General features: G+C 48.4%; 2 protein-coding genes across 2 annotated transcripts in view; one reads left to right on the top strand and one right to left on the bottom strand.

Annotated features, from left to right (window-relative positions):
* The first annotated feature begins 147 nt into the window (after positions 1-147).
* LOC135821001 (uncharacterized) overlaps positions 148-27,115 on the top strand; it is a 41,774-nt gene continuing 14,806 nt past the window's right edge. The window contains exons 1-18 of the mRNA XM_065334055.1: positions 148-1,535; positions 2,171-2,284; positions 3,753-3,911; positions 4,165-4,347; positions 6,161-6,265; positions 8,098-8,223; positions 9,120-9,203; positions 11,828-11,917; positions 12,885-13,013; positions 15,142-15,294; positions 16,541-16,615; positions 17,245-18,189; positions 18,452-18,932; positions 19,299-19,529; positions 21,467-21,945; positions 22,784-22,871; positions 23,930-24,042; positions 25,447-26,075. Coding sequence (XP_065190127.1) covers positions 435-1,535; positions 2,171-2,284; positions 3,753-3,911; positions 4,165-4,347; positions 6,161-6,265; positions 8,098-8,223; positions 9,120-9,203; positions 11,828-11,917; positions 12,885-13,013; positions 15,142-15,294; positions 16,541-16,615; positions 17,245-18,189; positions 18,452-18,932; positions 19,299-19,529; positions 21,467-21,945; positions 22,784-22,871; positions 23,930-24,042; positions 25,447-26,075 — 5,285 coding nt within the window. The 5' untranslated portion in view covers positions 148-434. The remainder of the gene's footprint in view (positions 1,536-2,170; positions 2,285-3,752; positions 3,912-4,164; positions 4,348-6,160; positions 6,266-8,097; positions 8,224-9,119; positions 9,204-11,827; positions 11,918-12,884; positions 13,014-15,141; positions 15,295-16,540; positions 16,616-17,244; positions 18,190-18,451; positions 18,933-19,298; positions 19,530-21,466; positions 21,946-22,783; positions 22,872-23,929; positions 24,043-25,446; positions 26,076-27,115) is intronic.
* LOC135821237 (UPF0746 protein DDB_G0281095-like) lies at positions 24,697-25,419 on the bottom strand. The gene is made up of 2 exons (XM_065334299.1): positions 25,091-25,419; positions 24,697-25,056 (listed from the first exon to the last, which is right to left on the bottom strand). The coding sequence occupies exons 1-2, from the start codon at positions 25,385-25,387 to the stop codon at positions 24,697-24,699; spliced, it is 657 nt and encodes a 218-aa protein (XP_065190371.1). The 5' UTR covers positions 25,388-25,419.

Below are 27,115 nucleotides of genomic sequence, written 5' to 3'. Positions count from 1 at the left end.
TTTATGGTCGGCATGTAATCGGTGCGGGACGGCCTGGCTTGGACAGTACTAGTATGCTGGAAGGTGATTGTCGTCGCTTCCAATGACCCCAATGCAAGTATGCTTGTGTGCTGAGTAGGCTACCCGGTTGTCGGCAAGCCGAGTAGTACTCTGCCTTCAATGCACACTGGAGCCGAGTAGTACTCTGCCTTCAATGCACACTGGTACGTGGTATCGGCGCGATATCAAGTGCAACTTTTCCTGGGCGAAGCTCACCTGTCTTGTACCGGGAGAGTATCCCTGGCACGTCCTGTTCTTGGTGTCGAACATTCCCACCCAACTTTGGTCGAATAGTACTCACTAGGACTGGTGTTGGTACAGGCGAGCTTGCCTAACACCAACACCAACGGCGATAGTAGCGACAGGAACAGGGCACCAAACGGCATAGCGCAGCAATGAAACAACGTGGTCTACACACCAGCAGTAGCAGCACTGCCTTGTCAACACCATCTCCTCGAAAATCGATGAGACGGTCGAACGCCAGCAGTGCCAGTTTATCGAGTCCTGCCAGCTACGGCGTGCTGAATGGCGGCGGTGTTGGCAGTCCTGACATGAGGAATGGCGGAATACGTGACAACAGCCAGCTAGATTTCAGTACATGCCCAGTTGAGCATGGCAGTGGTACGGCGAGCCGTCGGACTGTAGACCGGAGAAGTGCCCAGTTCCAAGCAGAAATAGACCAGTTGAGACGTGCCCATGATGACCAGAATAGAGAAATTTCACAATTGAAGCTGAAGATCGATGCTGAGAAACAGAAGAGCAGGGAAGCTCAAAGGGATAAAAATCAGGCTGCAAAAACTGCTAGAGAAACGCTGGAGAAGGAGAGACAGCATTTGACTGAAATTGCCACGCGCCGTGCAGCTAGTGAGAAGGAGACTGAAATGAGAGGGCACTATGAGTCATTGATAAAGAAGAAGGATGCCGAGCTGCGGCAGCAAATCAAGTTCAGGGAGGAAGAAGTGAAAGCTGCACGTGCTGAACTGATACGCGAACGCGATGATCAAGTTCAGTTTGTCCGCGAAGACGCTGAAAGGCGAATAATGGCACGGTGCCAGGAAGAGGCGAGCTCCGAGAAATCCAAGCTCTTGGCAGAGATGTGGTCGTTGCGTGAAAACAAAGTGAAGATGGAAGAAGTGCTGGAGTCGCTGAAAACAGCGGATCATGAGAAATCCCAGTTGATCAAGAAAATGAAGCTGGATCACGCTGATGAGAAGTCTGAATTACTCCGTCGCAGTAAACAAGAAGGTCAAAAGGATGCACAACGTGTGCGTCTTGCTGAGCGTATTGTCCAGCAGAAGGACAGTGAACTAGCTAGACAGACATACACCAGCACTCAGTTAGAGGCGGATAAGGAACGCCTGCAAGACGCTGTTAGTCGCTACCAGCAAGGTGACTCGTTGAGTAAACGATCGGTTTCATCATTGTCACATGGTGCGGCGGCGGCCATTGAGGATGACAGTGCCCTCAGTCTTTCCCTCACACCTAGCAGACCACAAGTAAGTCCAGTGTGTGTGTGTGTGGCCGCAGGGGGGGGGGGGGGGTAAGTCCATGCATGTGTTTGTGTGTGTGTGTGGGGGGGGGGGGGTGCGGGGGTGCGTACGTGTGTATGTGTATGTTTCTGCATCTTGTCCACACCAACTTACTGAGGTGTGGTGAGCCCATAAGTGGGATCATGTCCAAGTCCACCGAGAGTTGGGGGGGGGGGGGGGGGTTCAGGGGTGTTGGCCATTTGGGGATCTGAAGGGTGCGCGAGCATCTATTGCACTCCCCCCCCCCCCCCACGGATCCGCTCCTTGTTTGATGGCGAATTGAGTCATCTTTCCGAGATTCCTTTTGAATGTCTTTCCGCTCTCTCCCGGGAGACCCGCGTGGCCAGTTATGGCAGTGAGCAACAAGTACAAGTGTATGTGTGTGTGTATGCGCGTGTGTATGTGTGTGTGTGCGTGTGTGTGTGCGTGTGCGTGCGTGTGTGTGTATGTATATGCGTGTTTGTTGTGCTTGTTGTGCCCGAGGCTGCTTGTAAGCTTGAAATAGGGCACTGCGAGGAGTGTAGCTCTTTTACCACTATGGCTGGTGGTATTTCCAAAAGTGTACCCTCCACTTCTGATCTTGTTCTTTGACCATTGTGTAGAGATCTGTGGAGTCCTCGCCAAAAGTTTCACGCAGTAGTATGTCACCAAGTGTTCGCAGGAATGCTGCTTTCGAGGATCGCCTCTCGGCTATGAAAGCAGAGAATGCCATGTTGGTGAGTACACTGTATGCCATGTTGGTGAGTACACTGTATGCCATGTTGGTGAGTACACTGTATGCCATGTTGGTGAGTACACTGAATGCCATGTTGGTGAGTACACTGTATGCCATGTTGGTGAGTACACTGTATGCCATGTTGGTGAGTACACTGTATGCCATGTTGGTGAGTACACTGTATGCCATGTTGGTGAGTACACTGTATGCCATGTTGGTGAGTACACTGTATGCCATGTTGGTGAGTACACTGTATGCCATGTTGGTGAGTACACTGTATGCCATGTTGGTGAGTACACTGTATGCCATGTTGGTGAGTACACTGTACTGTAAGACATGTTATTATAACGAGTCGCAAATTTAACGATTGTCCAAAATTCATAGGTTAACAAGAAGATATGTTAACGATCTTGCAGTATTCTGCCATATCCACACACAGCATATATGAAGCAGTACGGCCTCAACGGATCTTATTATAACGAAGAAATGTCATCCGTTAAAACGTTAGATTTGCTTCCTCGTTATATATACATGTCTTACAGTATGCCATGTTGGTGAGTACACTGTATGCCATGTTGGTGAGTACACTGTATGCCATGTTGGTGAGTACACTGAATGCCATGTTGGTGAGTACACTGTATGCCATGTTGGTGAGTACACTGTATGCCATGTTGGTGAGTACACTGTATGCCATGTTGGTGAGTACACTGTATGCCATGTTGGTGAGTACACTGTATGCCATGTTGGTGAGTACACTGTATATATATGATACGGTACTGACAGCGATGGCTGCCTTGTTTAATGCTTACCATAATCCGTCGTCATCATCCATGTTGTATTTCTTAGTTACTAGTCACCAGCAACTAGGTAATGTGATGTTTAGTCTGGACAGGCTTTGCCTGCTTCTTCCGTGCCTGCACCCCGACTTCACCCCGGCTGCATCTCGGCTGCACCCCGGCTGCATCCCACATTCCCTCTTCGTTTTTCTTTCCTTCCAGTTGCATCTTCCTTTCTGCTCTGTTTTACTTTCTCTTCTCCTTTGTCCCTCTTGATATTTGTACTTTGTACTGTTGAGGCAACGGACTGAAATAGAAAAAAACGAAAAGTAAACCAGAACCCAGTTTCTCCCTGGCTGCTCCTTGGCTGCTCCCCGGCTGCTCCCTGGCTTATTCCTGGCTGCTCCTTTGCATGCACCCTCGGCCTGGCTGCTTCTTTACCTTATCCCGGCTGCTCTGTTGCCTGCTTCTTGGATGCTCTTTTGGCTGCTTCTCGGCTGCCTCTCAGCCGCAGACCTCAGCTACTCTTTCACATCCATACTAATTTTGATGACAGAAGTATGGAACATCTTGTTTAAGCTATGATGATCACTGCCTAGATGGTCCGGCAGAAAATGATGGGAAGACACTGAAATGATGCCAATCATGTATATGATCATATTCTACTTCTGTATATTCTTCATTTTGCCACAGAAACAACAGTTGGAGAAAGCCAAGGCAAGTGTTTCAGATTCAACTGCTGCCGAGGAGAAGGTGAAAAAGCTGCGCGTTCGTAACAATGAGTTAACGACTCTGGCACGTCAGCTTCAAAGCAAAGTGAAAACAAGTCAAACGGAGATCTCAGCTTTGAAAGTGAGTTGTACCCACTGCCTTTAGAAATTCTCTACTTGCACTACACGGGCATGCCTCATAGCGGTTTTGGTTATAGCTATAGCCCGGTCTGACTCGATGTCTGTACCATTCTCTCAGTCTTTCCCAGTTTCAGAGTTCTCCATCCCTGTGCCATTCTCTCTGCTTTATTCTCTCTTTCCCATCCTACTTTACTCAGTCAAGTTTCTTGTCACTTCCCTCTCCTGCTGTCCGCTGTGACTGTGTTGGTGCACAGGCGGTGAAGGAAGGATCAAGCAGTGAGATCAAACATCATAGCCAACAGTATCAAAGACAGCGTGCAAAGGATCAAGCAGAGCATCGGCAACACTTGATTGTGAAAGATCAAGAGATTGCCAAGTTGAAAGACAAGCTAGACTCACTTCTACACAACACTCCTTCCAAGCAATCTGGAAAACAGGTATTCTATCTGTGTGTGTGTTCGTGCGTGCTTGCGTGCGTGCGTGTGTGCACTTGCCGTATGTTCCAGGTTGAGAGTTACACTGGGCTATGAGCCATGCCTACCCCCCCCCCCCCCTCTCGGAGGCAAAATAAATTATTGTTTATTTGTTTTTTCTGAAAGTGAATATGCTGGGCTATAACCTCCAGAGTTGATGTTGACCGGATATCTCGGTAAAACAACTGGGGCTCTGACCCAGGAAATATGGCAGGTTTGTGTTTGTGGGTGTGACTGTATGCATGTACATGTACCATATTTTCTCCAATAAAAGCCCAGTCTCCAATAATGACCCGGGGTGAGGATGGTTTCAAACTTTGAAATAATAAGAGCACAGTCTCTAATAGTAGCACGGTCACAATTGGAGTACACAACAAGTGTATTGACTGCATGTAAAACAACAGTACATCATGCCATGCACATAATTGTAAGGAGGTTTGCGGTCTACTACTTCCTTCCTGGCGCCCATGTTATTGTGAAACATCAGTTTTAACAATATTCCTGAGTTTAGGGTTGGGCAAATCAGTCTTGCTATGGTCAGTTTATGCCTACATACACTGGAATTGGCTTGATAGTGGAACATTGAAAAAATAGAAGCACAGTCTCCAATAATAGCCCAGTCTCTAATAATAGCGCAGGTAGAGCTGTCCCTGAAATAATAAGAACCCCGGGAGAACCCCGGGCTCTTACCAGAGAACTGAATACGGTATGTGTGTACGGCTTGGTATGTAGTCCAGGCACGGTATCTGATTAGACTGCGTCTATCGGAGATCTAAGTTGATCTCCAAGTAGGTGCTACAGTCAATATAATGCCCCCACCCCCTCCTCCACCCCCTCCTCTGATCCCTGTTACACAAGTTCCATAATGGTACAAATAGTCGATGAGCGCAGTCCTGTGTTCACCACTCGACTAGTCACAATTTGATACTCCAAAGGAAAAACATGCTTGGAGTTTTGAACGGACGGGTCCAACACCTACCCCCCCCCCCCTTCCCCCCCCCCCCCACACACACACACACAACTCTAAGCCAGCATTGAAGTCAGTTGGTTACAGTATTTTCTGTGTGGCAAGCTGCTGTCATTTACATTTACCATCCGAGTGTTTTTTTCTCTTGAGGTTATATCGATGACTAGCGAGGGCGTGGGAATAGTGGCGAAAACTAAAGCAACGCTTGAATGAAGGTTGTTGGTTCCTTCAACCCACACCTTCAACCCAGCAAGTCTGAAATAGAGCATCACACCAACCCACACACTGCTGAATATTCTACCCCCCCCCCCCCACATCAGTATAGCTTCAGTCATCTGCTGTAGTCTAAAAGCACCAAGGCTCAGTGGTCTGTGTGGAAACTGGCATGCCATTGTTCTGATTGTATGCTGCACTCTGGTCTGGTGGAGCTGAGCCAGTTCAATGGAGTGTGAGGCATGAATGCATACTCAGCCACTAGACCTTTCGCTAGAACCGAAACAATGACAATGTGTTGCTTGCATGCAGCCCTACAATACTATCGGGTGCCGGAGAACGGCCAGCCTAGAATCTCACCAAGCACAGCATGCCAATGTATACGCGGTGATCCAACTGTGCATAGACTGTAATACATAAAAATAAGAACGGTCTAGGCTAGGCGACTGACCCCCTCCCACCCCCCAGTTCCTCCCCCCCCCCAGTTCCTCCCCCCCGGTTCTCCCACCCCCCCCCCCCCCCCGCCCAGTTCTTCGGGGACCGACAGTACTGTATTCATGCTTATACTTTTGTGATGTTTTGCTTTACATTGTTCAGGCATTGTCACCATCATCAGATCTAGACGCAGAGACCAAGTCGAAAATAGTACATTTGACAAGAAGCAATCTCGCCCTTGAGAAACGACTGGATGTATTCTTCAAGGTTAGTAGTGGCTCATTGTTTTTCTGCAATATCTACCAAGTAACTGAGACAATTGTTTTGATGTCTTGCTACTGGCTATGCATAAGCATTGTACAAGCAATGCAACACTAACACACTAGAGACGGACGGTGTTCGGAAAGATTGTTGTGGACAGCATGCCAACGCAATTCTATCACCTCCTGTCTCAACTACGGAGACGAGTTGTGTGGATTGCATGCACTTCTCTCACACACACATTACAACTGAGTGGAAGCTTCCAAAACACATGAAAATATCAACGGTCTAGGCTAGGAGCCCCCCCCCCCAGTTCTTCGGCGACCGACGGTACTGTAGTCAAATAACAATCAAGCTACATGTACTTGGATCTGAGTTTTCCTATGGTTTAGTCACAATGATTTCACGCGCAATACACTTAGTTCAAAGGCAATCCCTGTGTGTGACTCATCACCTACAAACCATCCCAAGTGTTCGAGAAAAGCAGACTTGAAAACAGGAAACCATAGCAGACCAATAGTGGCGCAATGGCCCGGCTGATTCACCAGCTGATGGCTATAGTCAGTTTCAAAAAGATTAGCAATCCTGGCGATCGCCCGGGGAGTTTGCCGTCTTACCGTATGAGCGCTCGAGCGCTGCCTGGAAAAACTCACTGTGAACTCGAAGAAATATTCCGCGCGAAAGTATGAAAAGTGACAACTCACTGACGTCGGTACTCGAACATGTTCGTCTGGTTTACAACAAACAAGTTCTTCCTCGATCGTATCGATATGGAGTCAGAGAGGACATGTTGAAAGTGTGGTAAATTTTGACGAGCGGGATGCGTCCGTTTTGTGACCAAATAGATTCTTTGAGCTGCCGCGGATGCAATTTACTCTCACGATGTGACGAAAACGGCATCAACACAGACTCATTCCCAAGGCCTTGAAGTGGCAAAGCTATCCGTGTGACTTCGACGACATTTCGAGAAAAGCAGACGCCTGTGAAAGCTGATAGAAGACGGCGTTGACTCCTAAAATTCAAATAAATTGGCGATCTTCAAATACTAAAATAATTCTCAAACAGAAATCGATCGATCGATGTGCCGGTGTATTCAACAACACGTAGCTACAGCGCAATGACTTCCGTGTTCACTCACACGGTTTCAGTGTTGTGTGTGTTCACAACTTCACATGGCGTGAGCCAGTCAAGTGTCTGTCAGTTCGGCAGGAAACGCGAGCTCCAACAACAAGTTGTTTGGCGCAGCCACCTTCTTTGTCTTGTACCAGCGTGATCACCAAATAAAAAATAAATTTCACGGTTCACGTGAGACTCGGCTGGAAGCCCAGTTTTCCGCATCCGTCGTGGGAACGCCACCACCCTCTAGGACCAAAACAATGAAAAAATGAAGAAAAAATGTTTGACTTGAAGATTTGTTGGGATTTGAACTCACAACTTCATGGTCAGTAGACAACATTCATAACCACAAGGCCAAAAAGGAAGGGGTAAATCGTGGGTTTTGATAACAAATCGATACTGGCTTCCAGGGCAAATTATAAACCATGGGAAAAGGCCGGAAACCTGGTCGAAATACTAACTCCTCAGCGGTTGGTCCAATTATTCCGAAACCTTCACAGAACAATTTGCCGTGCCCTAACAAGCCGTTTTATGTACTTTGTTGTCCAAATTTCCCTTATCTTCATACTTTTTAAGACCCAAACTTGATTGCTAATCTTTTTGAAACAGACTGTAGGTAATGTGGGCAGCACCGCATCTCACCCCATATGCACAGTTGCTAGTTATTCTTGGCGCCATATAGTATGTGCTCTTGATGTTCTATTCTTTCTATTACTATCCAGGAATCGGGGAGTTCGGGTCAAATGGTGAAGCTGCAGCAACATGTGACGGATCTAGAGAGCAAGCTGGCAGCCTTACGCCACCAGAATGAGGAAGCGGAATCTCAGTTGGAAAGATTGCCACTTATGGTAATGTCAGGACTGCTAGCACCTAGGATTACAGTGAAGTAATTATATTACAGTGAAGGAGGCAGCATGACAGTTAGCTGTATCTCCCCCCCCCCCCCCCCCCCGCACCACATCATACGGCTATATGACATTGTACAGTTGTGGCAAGCAAAATCCGACACTTGGTATAAGGGAGTACACCATGCAGTGTGCAGCCCTGCAGACATAGTACATGTGATACATACAACTTGTATCTGTCTCCTGGTCGGACACAGACATGCAGGGAACTTGCATCTAAATCTGAACTGAGAAGGCATATATGCGTATGTTGTTACAGCATCTCCTCTCTCTCCTTCTTTTTCTCTCTCTCTTCTTTCTTTCTTTCTCCTTTTTTCTCGCTCTCCCCCCCCCCCCCCCCATCTCATGTTGCCTAAAATAGTGGGTGGCCAATGAAATGCGGATCCCCTCGAATAGACCTGCCTGCTTGTATGGACCTTATCTTAGCTATGCATGCTTGCCCTGTTTACGACCGCCACCCCCATCCACCCCTTGCCCATCTACATACATGTACCTGCATGCTTGCCTTGTGTACCCCCCCCCCCCCTCCCTGCCCCTCTACATACCTGTGCTTTGACCCTGTACAACCCATTAGCTGCCCATGTACATGTACATGTATCTACCCGACTGCCTCTGCCCATGCACCCACCTAGGTCCTGCCCCTATCCTGCCCCTGCCCATACACCTAACTGCCCCAGCCCGCAGCCATACTCCTCCCCTGCCCATACCCATACCCCTCCCCTGCCCCTGCGCATACACTCTTCAGCCTGCTTGACCCTATGTGCAGACCCGCATCTGTTGGTGACCTGATGATGTGTGTCATGTGTTTTGTCATTGTTGTTCATGCCAATACTTTGTAGGAGCTGGAAGTTGAGAGTGTGAAGACACGTTCACAAAGCTTAGTGCAGTGCATTGAGGAGCTGGAAAACGAGAAGAGACACCAGGTTAGTCAGCTAGCTGGTTACCGTATTTTCCCGAGTATAAGCCGCACTGGAGTATAAACCGCACCCCCCCCCCCTTTTTGCCACGAAATACAGACATCTACTAGTACCCTATTTTAAAGGGGAAGTTAAGGCAAAAATTAAAATTTCACCAGTTGTAGTCTTCGGGGTGCTGAGTCGAATGGTCTTGGTCCGAGAAAGCTGAGACGCTCCCTTCCTACTTGAATCCCAATCGAACTCGCGCACTTCCACCGAAACTGGGTGACTGCGCCCTACTAGATGGGGATTTGTATGCAAAATGTCACTAAAAGCGCCGTTTCGTTCTTATAAAAGCACGGATGACCGCGATTGGCCCATATGTTGTAGTCTTTTGGACGCTGCGTCGACTGGTTTTGGTCCGAAAAGGCTGCGATGCAGCGTACCTCCTTTATTCCCAATCGAACATGGTTGAACAAGCGGTCACGTGCTCCTGCGTACACCAGTCAGCTGGTCACCGTGCCTGCAGGGTACAACTTACTAGCCTGTTTGACCTTTTTTGGGTGCAGTCCTGTCACTTGAGTTGAACTCGAGTTGAACCTTGGTGTGAAAGTTGTCGCCTGCTGGCGTGGTGACCAGGTGATTTGGGCACCCAGGAGCACGTGACCACTTGTTCAACCATGTTCGATTGGGAATAAAGGAGGTACGTTGCATCGCAGCCTTTTCGGACCAAAACCAGTCGACTCAGCGTCCAAAAGACTACAACATATGGGCCAATCGCGTCATCCGTGCTTTTATAAGAACGAAACGGCGCTTTTAGTGACATTTTGCATACAAATCCCCATCTAGTAGGGCGCAGTCACCCAGTTTCGGTGGAAGTGCGCGAGTTCGATTGGGATTCAAGTAGGAAGGGAGCGTCTCAGCTTCCTCGGACCACGACCATTCGACTCAGCACCCCGAAGACTACAACTGGTGAAATTTTAATTTTTGCCGTAACTTCCCCTTTAACTATTAATTTGATCATTGGAGTACAGTCGTCCCTCTCTAATCCGGCACCTTTTGCTACGGCGTTTTCTGCTGGATTAACGAGGGTGCTGGATTAAGAAATCCTGCCCTCTTACTCGGCCCTACCCAATTGCATGCATGTCAGTCAAAACGCAGGGTTTTTCCGTGTCGACCCAAGTATTTGGTGCACGGCTTTATATTCTCAATTGTTCTCCGGGAATATACACAGTGATAAAGTGATAAAGTAAAACAGAGAACATGTTCACATGTACTCTTGCACACACACGAACACACACACACACCGTGACCTGAAAATTGGCAGGACACCTCCTTGCTAAAATAAGAAAGTATGGTTGACTGCCGTTGTCTCCTGGACAACATTGACCAGACTGGTCTAGCCTGGCCTGGCAAGGAGTGCACCTGTACGGTACGCGATTTACGACTGCCGGATTATGAAATCAAACTACGTGCAGTTTGAGCGATTCGTTTCAAAAAGTCACTGCCGGAGGCGGAATTCAAGTGCCGGATTAAGATGTAGGAATTGAACGAAAAAAATCGGTTTCGTCAGAAAGTGCGCCGGTTGGCAAGGGTTCCGGATAAACAAGTGCCGGATTAGAGAGGGACGACTGTATAAGCCGCACCCTCTTTTTGGGGTGAATTTTGAGTGTTCAAAGTGCGGCTTATACTCTGGAAAATACGGTACTTTGTGACTCAGGTGGTGAATGGTGGTGAATGGTGGTGAAGGGTGGTGAAGGGTGGTGAAGGGTGGTGAAGGGTGGTGAAGGGTGGTGAAGGGTAGTGTAGGGTGGTGAGGGGTGGTGAAGGGTGGTGTAGGGTGGTGAAGGGTGGTGAGGGGTGGTGAGGGGTGGTGAAGGGTGGTGACGGGTGGTGTAGGGTGGTGAAGGGTGGTGTAGGGTGGTGAGGGGTGGTGAAGGGTGGTGAAGGGTGGTGTAGGGTGGTGAAGGGTGGTGAAGGGTGGTGAGGGTGGTGAAGGGTGGTGTAGGGTGGTGAGGGGTGGTGAGGGGTGGTGAAGGGTGGTGAAGGGTGGTGTAGGGTGGTGTAGGGTGGTGAAGGGTGGTGAAGGGTGGTGAGGGGTGGTGAAGGGTGGTGAAGGGTGGTGAGGGTGGTGAAGGGTGGTGAGGGGTGGTGAAGGGTGGTGAAGGGTGGTGTAGGGTGGTGTAGGGTGGTGAAGGGTGGTGAAGGGTGGTGAAGGGTGGTGAGGGGTGGTGAAGGGTGGTGAAGGGTGGTGTAGGGTGGTGTAGGGTGGTGAAGGGTGGTGAGGGTGGTGAAGGGTGGTGAGGGGTGGTGAAGGGGACTTCTGAACTGTTCTTTGCAAAAATAATCTTTTGCTGGCCGGTAACTGTAGTGGGCAGTTGTATGAGTTTGGGTGCATATTTCAATGGAGTCAATAATGTATGTCTGTGTGCATGTGTGTGCATGTACGTGCATGTGTGTGCATGTGCATACCTGTGTACTTATGTGCGTGTGTACTTGCATGTGTGTATGTATGTGCGTGTGCATGTATGTGGGCGCACACACTCATGCATGTATGTGTGTGTGTATATATGTGTTTGAATATAATTATGTGTATGTGTGTGCATGTGTTTATGCTTTCATCGTTTCATCTGCCCTCTCACGTTAACTAGTCCGAACTACGTGCATGTGAACAATCAGCAGTGCAAGACTTGAAGTCGGAGCTGCAGAGTATGAGCACAAAGCTAGAGGAGTATGATCAGGTAATCTACACTACTATTGTGTTGCAGATACTGTAGTCTTACCCCCCCCCCCCCCCACACGCACACACACATACACACACCCTGCCCAGACGAACAATAACATTCTGGTATTGTCTCTACCTCAGTATGCCTTCATGATTCCTTCGTAGGCAACTTGTGTACAGTCAGGATAGTCATGTACACCAAAACTTTGAAATACTGACTTGATGATGTGTGAACTGCAGTGCTTGTTTGAGTGTAGCCAGGCAAGTTGCCTATCAATGAATCATGTAAAATGAAGCTGCGTGAGGCGTCCCTCAGAATTTTGAAGCAGTATACAGTCAGACCAACTTAACTGTTACTATGTGAACCTCCTCTAATGTTATAATGCTGCGCAAGATGGAAAATCTCGCCAACGGGGACCTTAATTTTGTCGAATTTGGCATCCTATGCGCTTGCAGGTTGTGGAACAAATAACAATGAGTGGTTTGGTATTGATCTCTCATTGACCTGTCAAACCGTGTTTCCCGTGTTGTTACTACACAGTTTGGCTAGGACAAAGGCTTGTACTGGCCCTTAGTAGCCTATAGACCCTCGCTGAGGGCATCCGCTGTGAGAACTCAATATTGTTACAGGCCACGGTTAGGCCAAAATTAGATGATAATCAGCCGACATGTGCCTAAACTTAGCTGATGGTGTGGGGGGGGGGGAGGAGGGGTAGGGGTAGAGATCAGAGCTGATGTATAGGATAGGGGTAGGGGCAGGGGCAAGGGTAGGGGCAGGCTGAGCTGATGTATGGGGGGGGGGGGGTAGGGGTAGGGGTAGGAGCTGATGTATAGAGGGGGGGGGGGGGGGAAGTAGGGGTAGGGTGCTGGCTGATGACATGTATGGGATGGGTAAGGGTATGGGGCTGATGTATGGGGTAGAGATAAGGATTAATTTATGAATGTGTTGTTTACATGTTGTCTTTGGATCATTGTTCTTGCAGCTATGTGCAGACAATAATCAGTTGCAAGATGAGCTGTCAGGTGCCCGGCAAGAAGCTGACCGAACGGCAGTGGAATGCACTGCTTTGAAGGGACAGGTTACATCCCTTCAACAACTACTGCAGCAGCAGGTCAGATAATAATATCACATGCACAAACTAGCCCAATATTAGACTGCCGTCTCAGTTGGGGGGGGGGGGGGCAGGCAAGCGTGCAAACATTTACTTCTGATGCACGTGCGCAAGTATATACACGGGGCTTCCACATATAAATACCATTTCGTTATTCCTGTGCGGGAACACAGTTAACATGCCCTTTCCTGATGAAAGAGAATTGCTGGGGGAGGTCGATTACCATGCACACATCTCTGTCACATGTAATTTGAATGCCACCTCTGCTAAGACAGTCAGATGAGCTGGTCTTTGACACACGTGCCATTTATCAAATCAGTACTTGTTAGGGCTGAAACAATTATACCAAATACTCGAGTACTCGCTCGTTTTTTTCAAAAATAATCGTACTCGGAAGAAATCAGAGTACTCGTTCATACTTGGTACATGCATTTACCACAGAAATCTGCAGTTTCAGAGCAGCAGTCAGCAGATATTGATGAGCAGACTGTGTGGTGAACATTTGTTCACGAGTGGAGAGAGCCCAAATGACCCACCAACCAATATACCCGAGAAAAATGACTACTACTCTGTTCGATCAGGGTTGCATCATGTGATTTTAAGCCCCTTGGTGTGCAATTTTTAGGAGATGAAGATTACTCGAATACTCGAATATTCGATCGGAGAAAATCAGAGTACTCGAACTCGGAATCTCAGTGCCAACTTTCAGCCCTAGTACTTGTACATGTACGTGTAGTCTTTGCGAAGATGAAAACAGTAGTGTATGTGGCCTGGCACAGGTTATTAGTTCTTCAAATGTGTGAACTTATTGTCTTCACATTATCCCTCGTCACACTGCATTTGTTCACACTGTCCCTCTTCACACTGTCCCTCTTCACACAGTCCCTCTTCACACTGTCCCTCTTCACACTGTCCCTCTTCACACTGTCCCTCTTCACACTGTCCATCTTCACACTGTCCATCTTCACACTGTCCCTCTTCACACTGTCCTTCTTCACACTGTCCATCTTCACACTGTCCATCTTCACACTGTCCATCTTCACACTGTCCCTCTTCACACTGTCCCTCTTCACACTGTCCATCTTCACACTGTCCATCTTCACACTGTCCCTCTTCACACTGTCCTTCTTCACACTGTCCATCTTCACACTGTCCATCTTCACACTGTCCCTCTTCACACTGTCCCTCTTCACACTGTCCCTCTTCACACTGTCCATCTTCACACTGTCCATCTTCACACTGTCCCTCTTCACACTGTCCTTCTTCACACTGTCCATCTTCACACTGTCCATCTTCACACTGTCCCTCTTCACACTGTCCTTCTTCACACTGTCCATCTTCACACTGTCCATCTTCACACTGTCCCTCTTCACACTGTCCCTCTTCACACTGTCCATCTTCACACTGTCCATCTTCACACTGTCCCTCTTCACACTGTCCTTCTTCACACTGTCCATCTTCACACTGTCCATCTTCACACTGTCCCTCTTCACACTGTCCCTCTTCACACTGTCCATCTTCACACTGTCCATCTTCACACTGTCCCTCTTCACACTGTCCTTCTTCACACTGTCCATCTTCACACTGTCCATCTTCACACTGTCCCTCTTCACACTGTCCCTCTTCACACTGTCCATCTTCACACTGTCCATCTTCACACTGTCCCTCTTCACACTGTCCCTCTTCACACTGTCCATCTTCACACTGTCCCTCTTCACACTGTCCATCTTCACACTGTCCATCTTCACACTGTCCATCTTCACACTGTCCCTCTTCACACTGTCCTTCTTCACACTGTCCATCTTCACACTGTCCATCTTCACACTGTCCATCTTCACACTGTCCATCTTCACACTGTCCATCTTCACACTGTCCATCTTCACACTGGCTCCCTTCACACTGCCTCTCTACATACTGCCTCTCTACATACTGTCTCCCTTCACATTGCCTCTCTTCACCATGTCTCTTGTCACCCTGCTTTGCAATGCCTCCCTTCACCTTATCTCCTAGTCCTACTGTTGTCGCATGCATCTATATCTCACTGTTTGTGTTGATCTACATGTTAGGTATATCTGCCTCTTTGTCTCTCTTGTTCCTCACTATTATAATTATGGTGCTCATCCTATAGGATCAAAGTGGTGGTCTTGGAGACGAAGAGTTCACGAAACTGCGCAGTGAGTTAGCTGCAACCAAGATGGAGATCAGCAGTTTGAAATCCCAGGCCGCTGCCAACAAACCCAGTACTGCTGTGCAAGTTGAAAGTAGCACTGGTATTGACATGGTACGTATGTCCTTACTGTGCACTGCTGCAGTGTAATAGCTTTGTGTGATATGATCAGTGATTATGCAGTGAGATGATGTAGTGAGGCATTAGGGTGATGCAATGAGATGATGCAGCAAGGTGAGGTTTTGGTGTGACGAAGTGAGATTGTACAATGATGTGACGTGGTGAGATTGTGCAATGACATGACAAAGTGGTGAGATAGAGTATCGGGATCATGCTGTAATGAAAGGTATCATGATAGTCTCTACTGTAGGCTTGCTGACGCAGTGCTACTATCGTGATACGGATAGCTTCCATAGGCAGGGTTAGGTAGCTAGGGTATACTGCAGGGTTAGATAGCTAGGGTTTACAGTACACAGGATATGCTAGTGTCTTCAGCTGTACTGTGTACTGGGCTATTGAAAACACAACATGTACAGTAGGAATATCATGGTACAGCCTCAGCCTCCTAGCCTAGACCGTTCCCATGGTACAGCCTCAGCCTCCTAGCCTAAACCGTTCCCATGGTACAGCCTCAGCCTCCTAGCCTAGACCGTTCCCATGGTACAGCCAGTGCCCGGTCCTAGCCTAGACCGTTCCCATGGTACAGCCTCAGCCCGGTCCTAGCCTAGACCGTTCCCATGGTACAGCCAGTGCCCGGTCCTAGCCTAGACCGTTCCCATGGTACAGCCTCAGCCCGGTCCTAGCCTAGACCGTTCCCATGGTACAGCCAGTGCCCGGTCCTAGCCTAGACCGTTCCCATGGTACAGCCTCAGCCCGGTCCTAGCCTAGACCGTTCCCATGGTACAGCCTCAGCCCGGTCCTAGCCTAGACCGTTCCCATGGTACAGCCTCAGCCCGGTCCTAGCCGAGACCGTTCTTGTTTTATGTACATGTATTACAGTCTACGCACAGTTGAATTACAGTTCATGCATTGGTATGCTGTGCTTAGTGAATTTCTAGGCTGGTCGTTCTTTGACGCTCCGGTCTTCGGCGCCTGGCAGTACTGTAACCAATTGAAGCAAGCCGTGGGATGTGAAACTCTGTGGTTGATGAATTGTATAGGGAGCGTGTAGTGTTTAGGCCATTACGCAACGCCATCGTGACTGCGTGCTCATATTGTTGTACACATGTTGTTTTCTGTTGCCAGTACTGTCTGAATAACTGACATTCTTATCAATGTTCTTGTATTGTCTTTGTTCTCAGCTAGTATCTTATGTTGGTCATATCCCTGTGTTTGCATCTGTTGTTCTTGTGATGTATAGTCGTCATCGTTTGATGCGAGAAGTACATCAGGAAATTCCATGCTCTCACCTTCCAAAGAACCTGCAGAACTCATGGTAGGTTGGTTAGCCGTATGTCTGCCACGCATGGCTGCTGTCTTTCAGCACAGCAGCTCAGTGACTTGTCAGCTCAGCATGTAGTTTGGTGAGGTACAGTCAGCCAGCTTTTAGGACTATAATATCCATTGCTGCATTGCACCTCTACATCTAGTCTCGTATCTCTGGGTTACGCTATGCGCTTCTGATAACACCCCGGAGAAAGCTGTAAGCGGCGTGTTCCTTGACAGACGCCCAGTAAGTGTGAATGATTGATCGTTCCCTAGCTTCCTCAGCCTCAAGACCAAGTTGGCATGCAACAAACAGCGCAGTGATGTTTTGTTCAGCCGACTGAAGACTTTGAAAAAGAAACGGAAAAGGAAGAAACTATTCTCTATGTGCTTGGCGGGGAATCCGCAACCCGGCAACCCGGCAACCCGGCATACAATGGTGACTGTGCTGTGTCTGGATTGTGTTGTGCATGTGCGTGCGTGGACGTGCATGTGCGTGCGTGGACGTGCATGTGCGTGCGTGGACGTGCATGTGCGTGTGCATGCACGCGTGTGGGCACGAGTATGTACATGTATGTGTACGTGCGTGTGTGCGTGCATGGGCGTGTGTACATGGTATTTCCATGTTCTTCTGTACAGGCAAAGATTGTTAGTCTCCAAGAGGAGTGTGCTGAGAAAGAGCTTCAGTGCATGGCTCTCATGGAGCAAGTAGACAAACTGAAGCTTGTTGTAAGTCACTTTCAGAGCAAGCTGGACCAAGCGGAGGAACTCAGCAACCCACCATCACCGGTCGTTCAACACAAGCAGCTCAACAGTAAACCAACAGGAGCAGCAGCCACTAAAGCAACAAAGTCACAGCATCAGCGTCCAGGGTCGGGAAGTCTCCATGACACGTTGGTGTCAGGAGGCTTACAGCGTGATCAGCAGGGACGTTCGCATGGCCTGCATGCTCACGTTGATCAGTCGCCTGGTCCAAGTGCGTATGCAAGTGAGGATAACACTAGCCGAGAGTTCACATTGGAAGAGGAGCTACAAGAAGCTGAGCCAGTGTCTACTGCTACAGCCAGTGACGTTGCAATGCAGGAAGACAGTGAGGCTAGTGAGGCTAGTGATAGTGATGATGGCAGTGATGATCACCGCCGGTCACCTATAACTAGTGACAATGACAGTGACAAGAGTGCCTATGATAGCGATGGTAGCAGTGATAGTGGTGATAGTGATGCCAGTGACGCTAGCGATGCTGGCGACAAAGACGGTGATAACATATCTCTGTCGCAAGTCTTTGCTGCGGGCGGAGCTACACATACTGATGATGACGACTCGGCTGATTCCAGTGATGATGAAGGTTTTGTGCGCGAGTTTGGTGACGTTGTGCGTGGTTTAAGTAGCACACCGTCCCAGAAATCCAAGCAAGATAGCGCTGACAGTGAAGGCAATCGTGACAGCGGTAGGGTTCATCCACGGTCTGTCAAGGGTTCTGAGGAAGAAGAGAATGCTGATGTGAGCAGTATTGATAGTGTTCATAGTGCTGGTGCTGTTGATGATCAAGGCCATGGAAATACAGATGCAATTGTACGCAATGAGGTAAGCACATGTTTTGGCTTTGATGATCTCTAGTCAACAGTTACCGGGGGGACAGAACCTGAGAGTGGCTCGTTGCTTACCGTTGTCGGCATGTCAGTGAATAGCTAAGACGATGCAGAGAGGAGATGAGCATAATTATGTTGAGCTCATTGAAGCAAGACGTCTCTAGCATTTCTTTTCTGTACAGGAAAAAAAACTGAACAATGGCTCACCTGTACCTATACCCGGTTTGTGTGTTTCTTTCTCACGTTTTGTTGCTCAGGCCAGCCATGCAGCAGCAGCAGCAGCAGCAGTCTTGCAAACACCTCAGATCACTATTCACACAGAGGATGTAGATAAGCTAGCCGATAACAGTTCTGCTGACTTCGGCCCTGATGATGCTGATGATGCTGCTGTTGATGCGAGGGATCGTCCTGTATCTGCTAGTGTGGAGGGTCACACTGGATCTGATTTCAAGGAGCGAGAGAAAGATGAGTATGGTAATGAAAGTGATGCCAGTGATGGTGACAGTGCAGAGGATGATGAGACGAGTTTGGATGACGATGATGACGAAAGTGGACGGAGTAGTGAGAATGTGTCAGTTGTCGACAGCAGCGGCAGCGGCAGTAGCGTTAGTGACAGTGGTAGTGACTATGAGGAGGATGATGAACAAGAAGAGCTCCAGCAGCTCTCACTATCTGCACATCGTACTTCGGCCCAGCAAGTACTGGAGGAGCTTAGTCTGGTCACAGATAGCACTGCCGGTAAGATGTGCTGTGCCGCATTGCCAGTACTGTGTATGCACGTGTTTCTGTCTGTCTGTCTGTCTGTCTGCCTGTCTGTCTGTCTGTCTGTCTGTCTGGCGCAGCACATGCAGCTCAACTACAGTACAGCAATGGACTTCCTGAACTGCGTGCAGGGGATCTTGGACCTATGAATCCTATATAGGGTGCTGGACATCATATAGTGCATAAACCTTCTACTGAGTCCTCATATATACATGTATGTGCCTTCAGGTGTGGTAAGTCTTTCTGAACACCAAATTCAGGGTGAGAGAAGAACCGTTTTTGCTCTGTTGTATTTCCTACATGTGTTCCCAATGTGTATGTCTACATACACTGTTATCACAGAGCCTGCCGGTAAGCCTCTGTCGACTTCTCAACCTTCAAATCAAAGAGTGGAAGCGTGGGCAGAGCAAGGACAAGCAGCACCAGCACCAGCAACAGCAACGGAACAAACCGGCACAGGACAGGCAGATGAAGACTCATCTGTTCCGCTAACTGTGGTCATAGCTAAATATGATTACGATTCTCACGAGTACTCACCCAACAATCCTGACGAAGAACTCAGTTTCTCTAAAGGTTAGTACTCTCAAGTCATTAACCCTACTGTGTATCTCTGTTAGTACTCAAGTCATTAACCCTACTGTGTGTCTCTGTTTGTACTCAAGTCATTAACCCTACTGTGTGTCTCTGTTTGTACTCAAGTCATTAACCCTACTGTGTGTCTCTGTTTGTACTCAAGTCATTAACCCTACTGTGTGTCTCTGTTAGTACAAACGTATGTGCACATGCATGTATACATTCATGTATTAAAGCTTACTTTAAAAATGGATGCAGAAAAGAAAACTGAGATCGGATTTTGCTCGGTTCCTTTCTTCCAGTGGAACAAAGGAAGATGAAAATAATCACTCCAATTTTGTCACTATAACATGGTCTGACAGAAGTCGGAAGCAGGGTTCAGCCAAGGGGGGGGGGAGGGAGGGTGCTACTCTGATGGCATCCCCTACTCTGATGCCCCCCCCCCCCCTACTCTGATCCCCCTACTCTGATGCCCCCTCTACTCTCTGATGCCCCCTCTACTCTGATGGTGTCCCCTACTCTGATGCCCCCTACTCTGATGCCCCCCCCCCCTACTCCGATGGCGTCCCCTACTCTGACCCCCCCCCTCCTCTTACTCTGATGGCGCCCCCTACTCTGACCCCCCCCCCCTTTTCTCTAATGGTGTATCCTACTCTGATGCCCCCTACTCTGATGCCCCCTACTCTGATGCCCCCTACTCTGATGCCCCCACCCCTACTCTGATGGCGTCCCCTGCTCTGACCCCCCCCCTACTGTGATGGCGTCCCCTACTCTGATGCCCCCCCCCCTCTACTTTGATGGTCGTGGCCTTCTGGTGACCTTCCGACCCCGTATCTCCCACCTCCGTGATGACATTAATAAGAAGCGAGGTGCTTTTAGGCAAGGCAGAGACAACCTGGACAGTAAGGCTCGCCGAGCTTTCTATCTCGGAGTTATACAGAGCAAATTCGAGTACGCCAGCGCACCATATGTTCATTCATTACATGCTGCAGAATACGATAAGCTTCGAGGACTGAGCCGCCGAGCCGTTCGTATTGTATTTCCTTACCCTCCCCGTGCTGACGTTGAGCCCATTTTGCGTTGTCACAACCTCCACCCACTCAGCCTACGCCTCACTCTTAAGATATTCATTTTTACTTTTCGGTGCATCAGGTCCCTTGGCAGTCCCCTCATCTCCCAAATCTTCACGACCCGAAATGATGCTCCCACACTATCTTCCAAACCAGAGGCCAAACATTCAGTAGTCTCTTTCTCTCCTCCCCCCCCCCCATTCATGTCCCGGCCAGGCCTCTACAGTCTCTCATTTCTTGGTGCTGACGGCTTTAATGCACTACCCACTATCATACGATCCCAGCGTACCTTGCCTGCTTTTCGCGCTAGCCGCTCACAATTTTTCCTTGGGCACCCTGTAAGAAGGCCACAGGCCTGTTGGGTATACCCACTAAGTAAAATAATAAATATTGTACTACTACTATTTCTACTACTACTACTCTGATACCTCACCGCCCTACTCGTTTTTTTATTTTTGTGTTTTTCAGTTCATACAATGAAAATGCAGCCACAAATCGATCGTGCCGGGTGCTCAGAGCACCCATACGTTGCATTTTGTGTGACAAAGCAATGCTGCAACATGAAAAAAAGTGAACAGTTTGTTTCCCCAAGCCCCCCCCCCCCACCCGATTTTTCTTGGCTAGAATCCTGTTTCCTATTTGCCTTTATATCTTTGAGCCAGGTTATAGGTATCTGAAGGAGATATATAGCTGATAGTTGTCTCTCTCTGCCGGCTCTCTATTGGTATGTGTGTGTGTGTGTGCACACGAATGCATGTATGTATGTATGCGTATGTGTATGTGTGCACATGTGTACGTGTGTGTGTGTGTGTGTGTGTGTGTGTGTGTGTGTGTTTGCGTGCTTGTTGCTGATTCTGTCCTGTGTAGGTGATTACATTTATGTACGAGGTGATGTAGATGAGGATGGCTTCTATCACGGTGAATTGCTGGATGGCAGCCGTGGTCTTGTGCCAAGCAACTTTGTGGAGCTAGTCATCACTGAAGATGCTCCAGCTGGTGATGGTGAGGCAGATGATGGTGAAACCATGACGATCAGTAGGGATGACGACAGCAACGACGACGACGACGACAATGATTGTAGTGATGATGAAGATGACAAGGAAGACACGAGTGACATAGACTACAACATCCAAGCACCAACTCGTCTGACTGTACAGAGACAGATGGCGGAGGATTCCTGTGTTGTTATACAGTGGACACCGCCAGCAGCTATGGCTCTGAACTCACCAGAGCACTCCGCTACAGCTGCTGTGACAGGGTATCATGTACTTGTGGATGGGCATATCTATGAGACTACAAGAGCTAACCAAACCACTAGCACTATACAAGGATTATGCTTGGATGAGGTAAGTAGTACTGGGATGATGACTACATCATAGCTTAGTGGTAGAGCATTGCTGGCCATAAGCAATAAGCAAGGACCCATCCACGGTTCGAGTCCTGGTGGTGACAGTCAATTTTTTCTTTAGATTTTTCCCGTCCACGCCTTTCCCTCAAACTATTGAACACGGGATACAGTAGGCAATGGTGGTGAATAGTGAGTAGATAATGGTGAGTATATGGCCGAAACAGCTTGCTATCTACAGCATTGGGTAATGGCGAGTAGTGAGCTGTGAGTTGTGAGCACTGACCATTGCTAAATAGTACAATACACGTTGTGGGGACATCTTGGCAGTGCGTATCTTTAACTAGACAGTCTGCTCTCATGTTAGGTTATCCTGTTTGACACGTCTCCTTCAGCACCAGCTACTGTGACAAGCACACATGAACCCCCACGTTACTACAGTACACCTGCATGAGAGGACCACCTGTCCACCTGGCCAAGGTGACCACCTGACCACCTGGCCAAGGTGACCACGTTTTACCAGTCCATTGAGTGGTCGTCTTAGACAGGTGTTTCTATCATGTCTACTCGGTGTGTTTATAGCGTGTATAGAATGTACTGGTTTGGACATTAGGCATACTGTCATGAACTATAGCCGTGATTGGTGGGTGAAGTACGTATGTGGATAATGTGCCAGTTGAGCACATGCACATGCATAATATTATTTTGTCTGTAAACCCATGTAAACCTGACAGTATAATTATGGTGTGTATAAGTGCATGTATGTCTGGGTGTGCATGTGTGCGTGTGTATGTGTGTCCGTGTGTGCGTGTGTGTGTGTGTGTGTGTGTGTGTTTCAGGAGCAGTACAGTATATCGGTACGTACCGTCACTGCACACGGTGTGTCACCGGATCCAGCCACCCTCCTCACTGCTGGAAAGAGGAATGGTAAGCGTGTGGGTCAGGGACGTCATGCTTCAAAACCAAAAAAACCTTTAGAATTCGTAGCCTTATTGAATATTGGCATTCAGTCAAAAGGCCTTGGTCCCAGTCTACTGGGATGCAGCTCTTCTAATAATAACGTTGGTCATCGTGTGAAACTGCTGCTTGTTACTGCTGCTTATTGTCCATCTAAGTTGTAGTAGTCAAAGTAGAGTGCTGTTTTACTCAGGCGTTCGGTTTTGAATGATTCTTGTTCGCTTAGCTTCCCCTTCAATTGATCTTCGCATCTTTAGAGCCACACAAGTTGTGTGGAATGTTGCTCTGCGTCCTTGAATCGTGGTTTGACCATAATTATTGTCCTATGGTCTTGCCAGTATCGTCATCGACATGCATGTACATCCGCCAACGTTCTTCACAGCTAAGACTTTCAGCTTGTGCTGGTCTTGGTTGCGCGCACCTTCCCCTCCTATGTTATTCCTGTAACTTTGGACCTTCCAAGCTGGAAGGCTATTGGAGTGCGCATCCAAGAAGTGCTAGAGTTGATTGGCAGTTAGTTGTAGAATGTCAGTACAGTTGGTCAGTGTCGTGCAATTTTATCGCATGAGCTGATAATCAAGTAACTAATGGTGGTGTTAGTGGACAGTATAACGTGACTTGTAGTTTCTTGGTCTTTTCTTTCCTAAAAATTTATCCTTGGCTCTCCATCCGAGTTCGTACATGATTGGACTCGGATGGAGAGCCAGGAATTAATTTATACAAAGGAGAAAGGACCAAGGAACTACAAGTTACGCTCTACTGTCCACTAACACCACCAGTTACTAAACAATCAGAATGTCAGTGCCGTCGGTCAGTGTCGTGCAATGTTATCGCATGAGCTGATTGTTTAGTAACTGGTGGTGTTAGTGGACAGTATAGCGTAACTTGTAGTTCCTTGGTACTTTCTCTTTCGTACATGATTGTTGATAAACTTTGACAACATCCTATGTAATCACCTGTATTGTAATCACTTGGGTTGACTTGTGCTGCTCTCTCTATTTCATAACAATTGCTATTGTTGTGTACAGCTAGTCTGTGTCCAGTTGACAATGTTCAATTTCACAACAACTTCAATGGAGACATCAGTGTTACATGGACTCTACCGGCTGACCATGTCTCTCAACATGATGGTTGGCATCAGGTACTGTTAATTCTATCTGATAATACTATCATACGTATTTGTACCTACACACCCACGCACGCATGCGTGCATGCACGCATGCACACCCACCCACACCCACAACTACACACACACATGCATGCACACACACACACACACACACACACGCACATGCATCCGTCCGCGTGCACTCTCATATGCATCCACAAACGCATAGGCACGTGCACTTGCACATGCACGGTCAATGCTGTACATGTGTTGATAACTAGATCAAGTTGTATGATATGTCCTCTGTTCTATATCTCTGACATCATAGCTAGATTTGTATGATATGTCCTCTGTTCTATATCTCTGACATCATAGCTAGATTAGTATGATATGTTCTCCGTTCTATATCTCTGACATCATCCGATCAGTAGCAGTCACATGATAATATGCCACATTTCTTTCAAGTTTTAGACCGCTGGCAGAGAGCATTGCTGATAATGAATGACACCATTACTAGATACTACAAGTACAAGCTATAATGAACAGTAAAATTAATAGGACTCTTTTAGTTAAGTTGGTTAGATTGAGCCAGTCCAGGATAATGCCCCTGTTATGAACATTCCCCTGATGTTCAGATACTGTTCACAGATGATGTAAGCTGCTACCAATGCATTTGCAGTGTGCTGATCAGGGTTGCTGCTGTTGCTGCTGCTGCTGCTGCTGCTGTTGCTGCTGCTGCTGTTGCTGCTGCTGCTGCTGTTGCTGCTGCTGCTGCTGCTGCTGCTGCTGCTGTTGCGGTTGCTGCTGCTGCTGTTGCTGCTGTTGCCGTTGCTGCTGCTGCTGTTGCTGCTGTTGCCGTTGCTGCTGCTGCTGCTGTTGCTGCTGCTGCTGTTGCTGCTGTTGCTGCTGCTGCTGTTGCTGCTGTTGCTGCTGCTGCTGCTGCTGCTGCTGTTGCTGCTGCTGCTGTTGCTGCTGCTGCTGCTGCTGTTGCTGCTGCTGCTGCTGCTGCTGCTGTTGCTGCTGCTGCTGCTGTTGCTGCTGCTGCTGCTGTTGCTGCTGCTGCTGTTGCTGCTGCTGCTGCTGTTGCTGTTGCTGTTGCTGCTGCTGCTGCTGCTGTTGCTGCTGTTGCCGTTGCTGCTGCTGCTGTCGCTGCTGCTGCTGTTGCTGATGCTGCTGTTGCTGCTGCTGCTGTTGCTGCTGCTGCTGTTGCTGCTGCTGCTGTTGCCGTTGCTGCTGCTGCTGTTGCTGCTGTTGCCGTTGCTGCTGCTACTGCTGTTGCTGCTGTTGCTGCTGTTGCTGCTGCTGTTGATGCTGTTGCTGCTGTTGTTGATGTTGCGGCTGCTGCTAATGCTAATGCTGTTGCTGCTACTGCTACCATCGTTGCTGCTGATGCTCGACGTACTGTGCTGTCTCCTGTATGCTGCCTGTGCAATGCAGGTGTCAGTGAATGGTCGTTCTGTGACGTCAACACTGCCCGTTACTTGTTCTCAAGCCCTGCTGCCCGATGACGTGTTTGAGAGCATTACAGCCGGTCCACAGTCGAATACATACTCCGTTAAGGTTTCCACATTCTCGACTTCATTACAGGAGCAAGTCTATTCCGCGCAGGTCCTGCTCAATGCTGACAATCTGCAGCTTGTACAGCCACCTGTTACAGAGGAACAAGCACACCATCCATCTACCAGTGTAGCTTCTGACAATACTGCTCCACACCAGGCAGCTGCAGCTGCAGCACCATCATCATCAGATGCTGCTGGTCCTGCTACTACTACTGCCGTGAGGAGAGCGTCAGTGTTGTCTGCTGATGGATCGACGTTCAATGTCAGTGATATTGAAAACATGGATGAGCTTCTGAGTGAAACCAGTCCTACCAGCAGCATCTCATCTCATCCTAACCAAGGTGAAAAGAACACGAAAAGCATAACTGCCACAGGTCTGAAGTCCAAACTCCAATCCTCCACTGTTATCCTGGACCCTATGCTACAAGAGAACGAGGACCACAGCACTAGAGGTGCCAACGCTGCTCACAATGATCATGATGACTTCAGTAGCTCCCCTGCTGAGAGGTAAGCACCCCTAACTATCCAGACAGCTGGCTTCTTTAACCCTTTGAGGCCCATAGTACGGATATATCCGTACCAGTGTACAGTGCATACTTTTCAAAGCGCAACCTGGCGTAACTCGGCCGTCTCTTGACCAAATCGGACAATCGAAAGGGCTATCAACATTACAATTGTCTCAGCTATCGGCTCGAAAAAACCCGAAAGCGATCCGAGTTCGGAGAGCGAAGATACGAGACTCGAACTAAATTCGCTCAGCAGAGTCAACTCGAGCCTGTGCATTTTGAACTCGTTTTTAGGGGTTTTCCCTGACTCGCGGCCCACGCAGCTACAGATAGTTCACGTCATCGCAAAGGCATGTTTCTCAGCTCTCCAGTAAAAAAATTTGAGCGATCTGCGATGCAATTTGTTGAAATGGCAGAGAATTTGAGTTGGGCGCTCGCAATGCTGGCTTTGGAGCGCCGTATCGCGCTGCGGCGCTGGTTCTGTGGATCGAGTGATGTATTGCTGGCTATCGCTGTGTTCCTCTGGCCAAGAGCTTTCCAGAAAGCCTAAGATCACCAAAATCGGCCAAAGGACACCAAAGTTACGACCAGATAAGTACCCGGGCTCGCGTATGCAGTGCATTTCTTGAAATAATTGTGGGCCCTAAAGGGTTAAAATCTTGTTGTGTCCTTGTAGCGTCTCATCAGCAGAGATCAGAGTGACAGGCCGGGCTTCAGAGATCAGAGTAACTGGCCGAGCCGCTTATCGCAATGCAGTCTATTGAACAACACATTACAGGAAGACCTGTCAAGGCGACCGCTCGGATACGGCGACCACCTGTCCCAGAAGACCACTGTAAACAGGACCAAGGCATGCTATTTCCAGTCAAACGACCCTGGATAAGGAGACCACCTGGCAACAGAGACCACATTTTGAAGGTCACTTGAGCGGTCGCCTTAGACAGGGTTCACTGTATTATTTTTAACCTGCTCACAACCTGCTCACATCATCAAATTTAGAGGACCCTAATTGTGAGAAAAATAACAAACTTTTCACCGAAG

This window comes from Sycon ciliatum, chromosome 7 (genome assembly GCF_964019385.1).
Source record: "Sycon ciliatum chromosome 7, ocSycCili1.1, whole genome shotgun sequence".
Lineage (NCBI taxonomy): Eukaryota > Metazoa > Porifera > Calcarea > Leucosolenida > Sycettidae > Sycon > Sycon ciliatum.
Note: the sequence above shows the minus strand (reverse complement) of the source record. Positions and strands in the feature narration are given on the sequence as shown.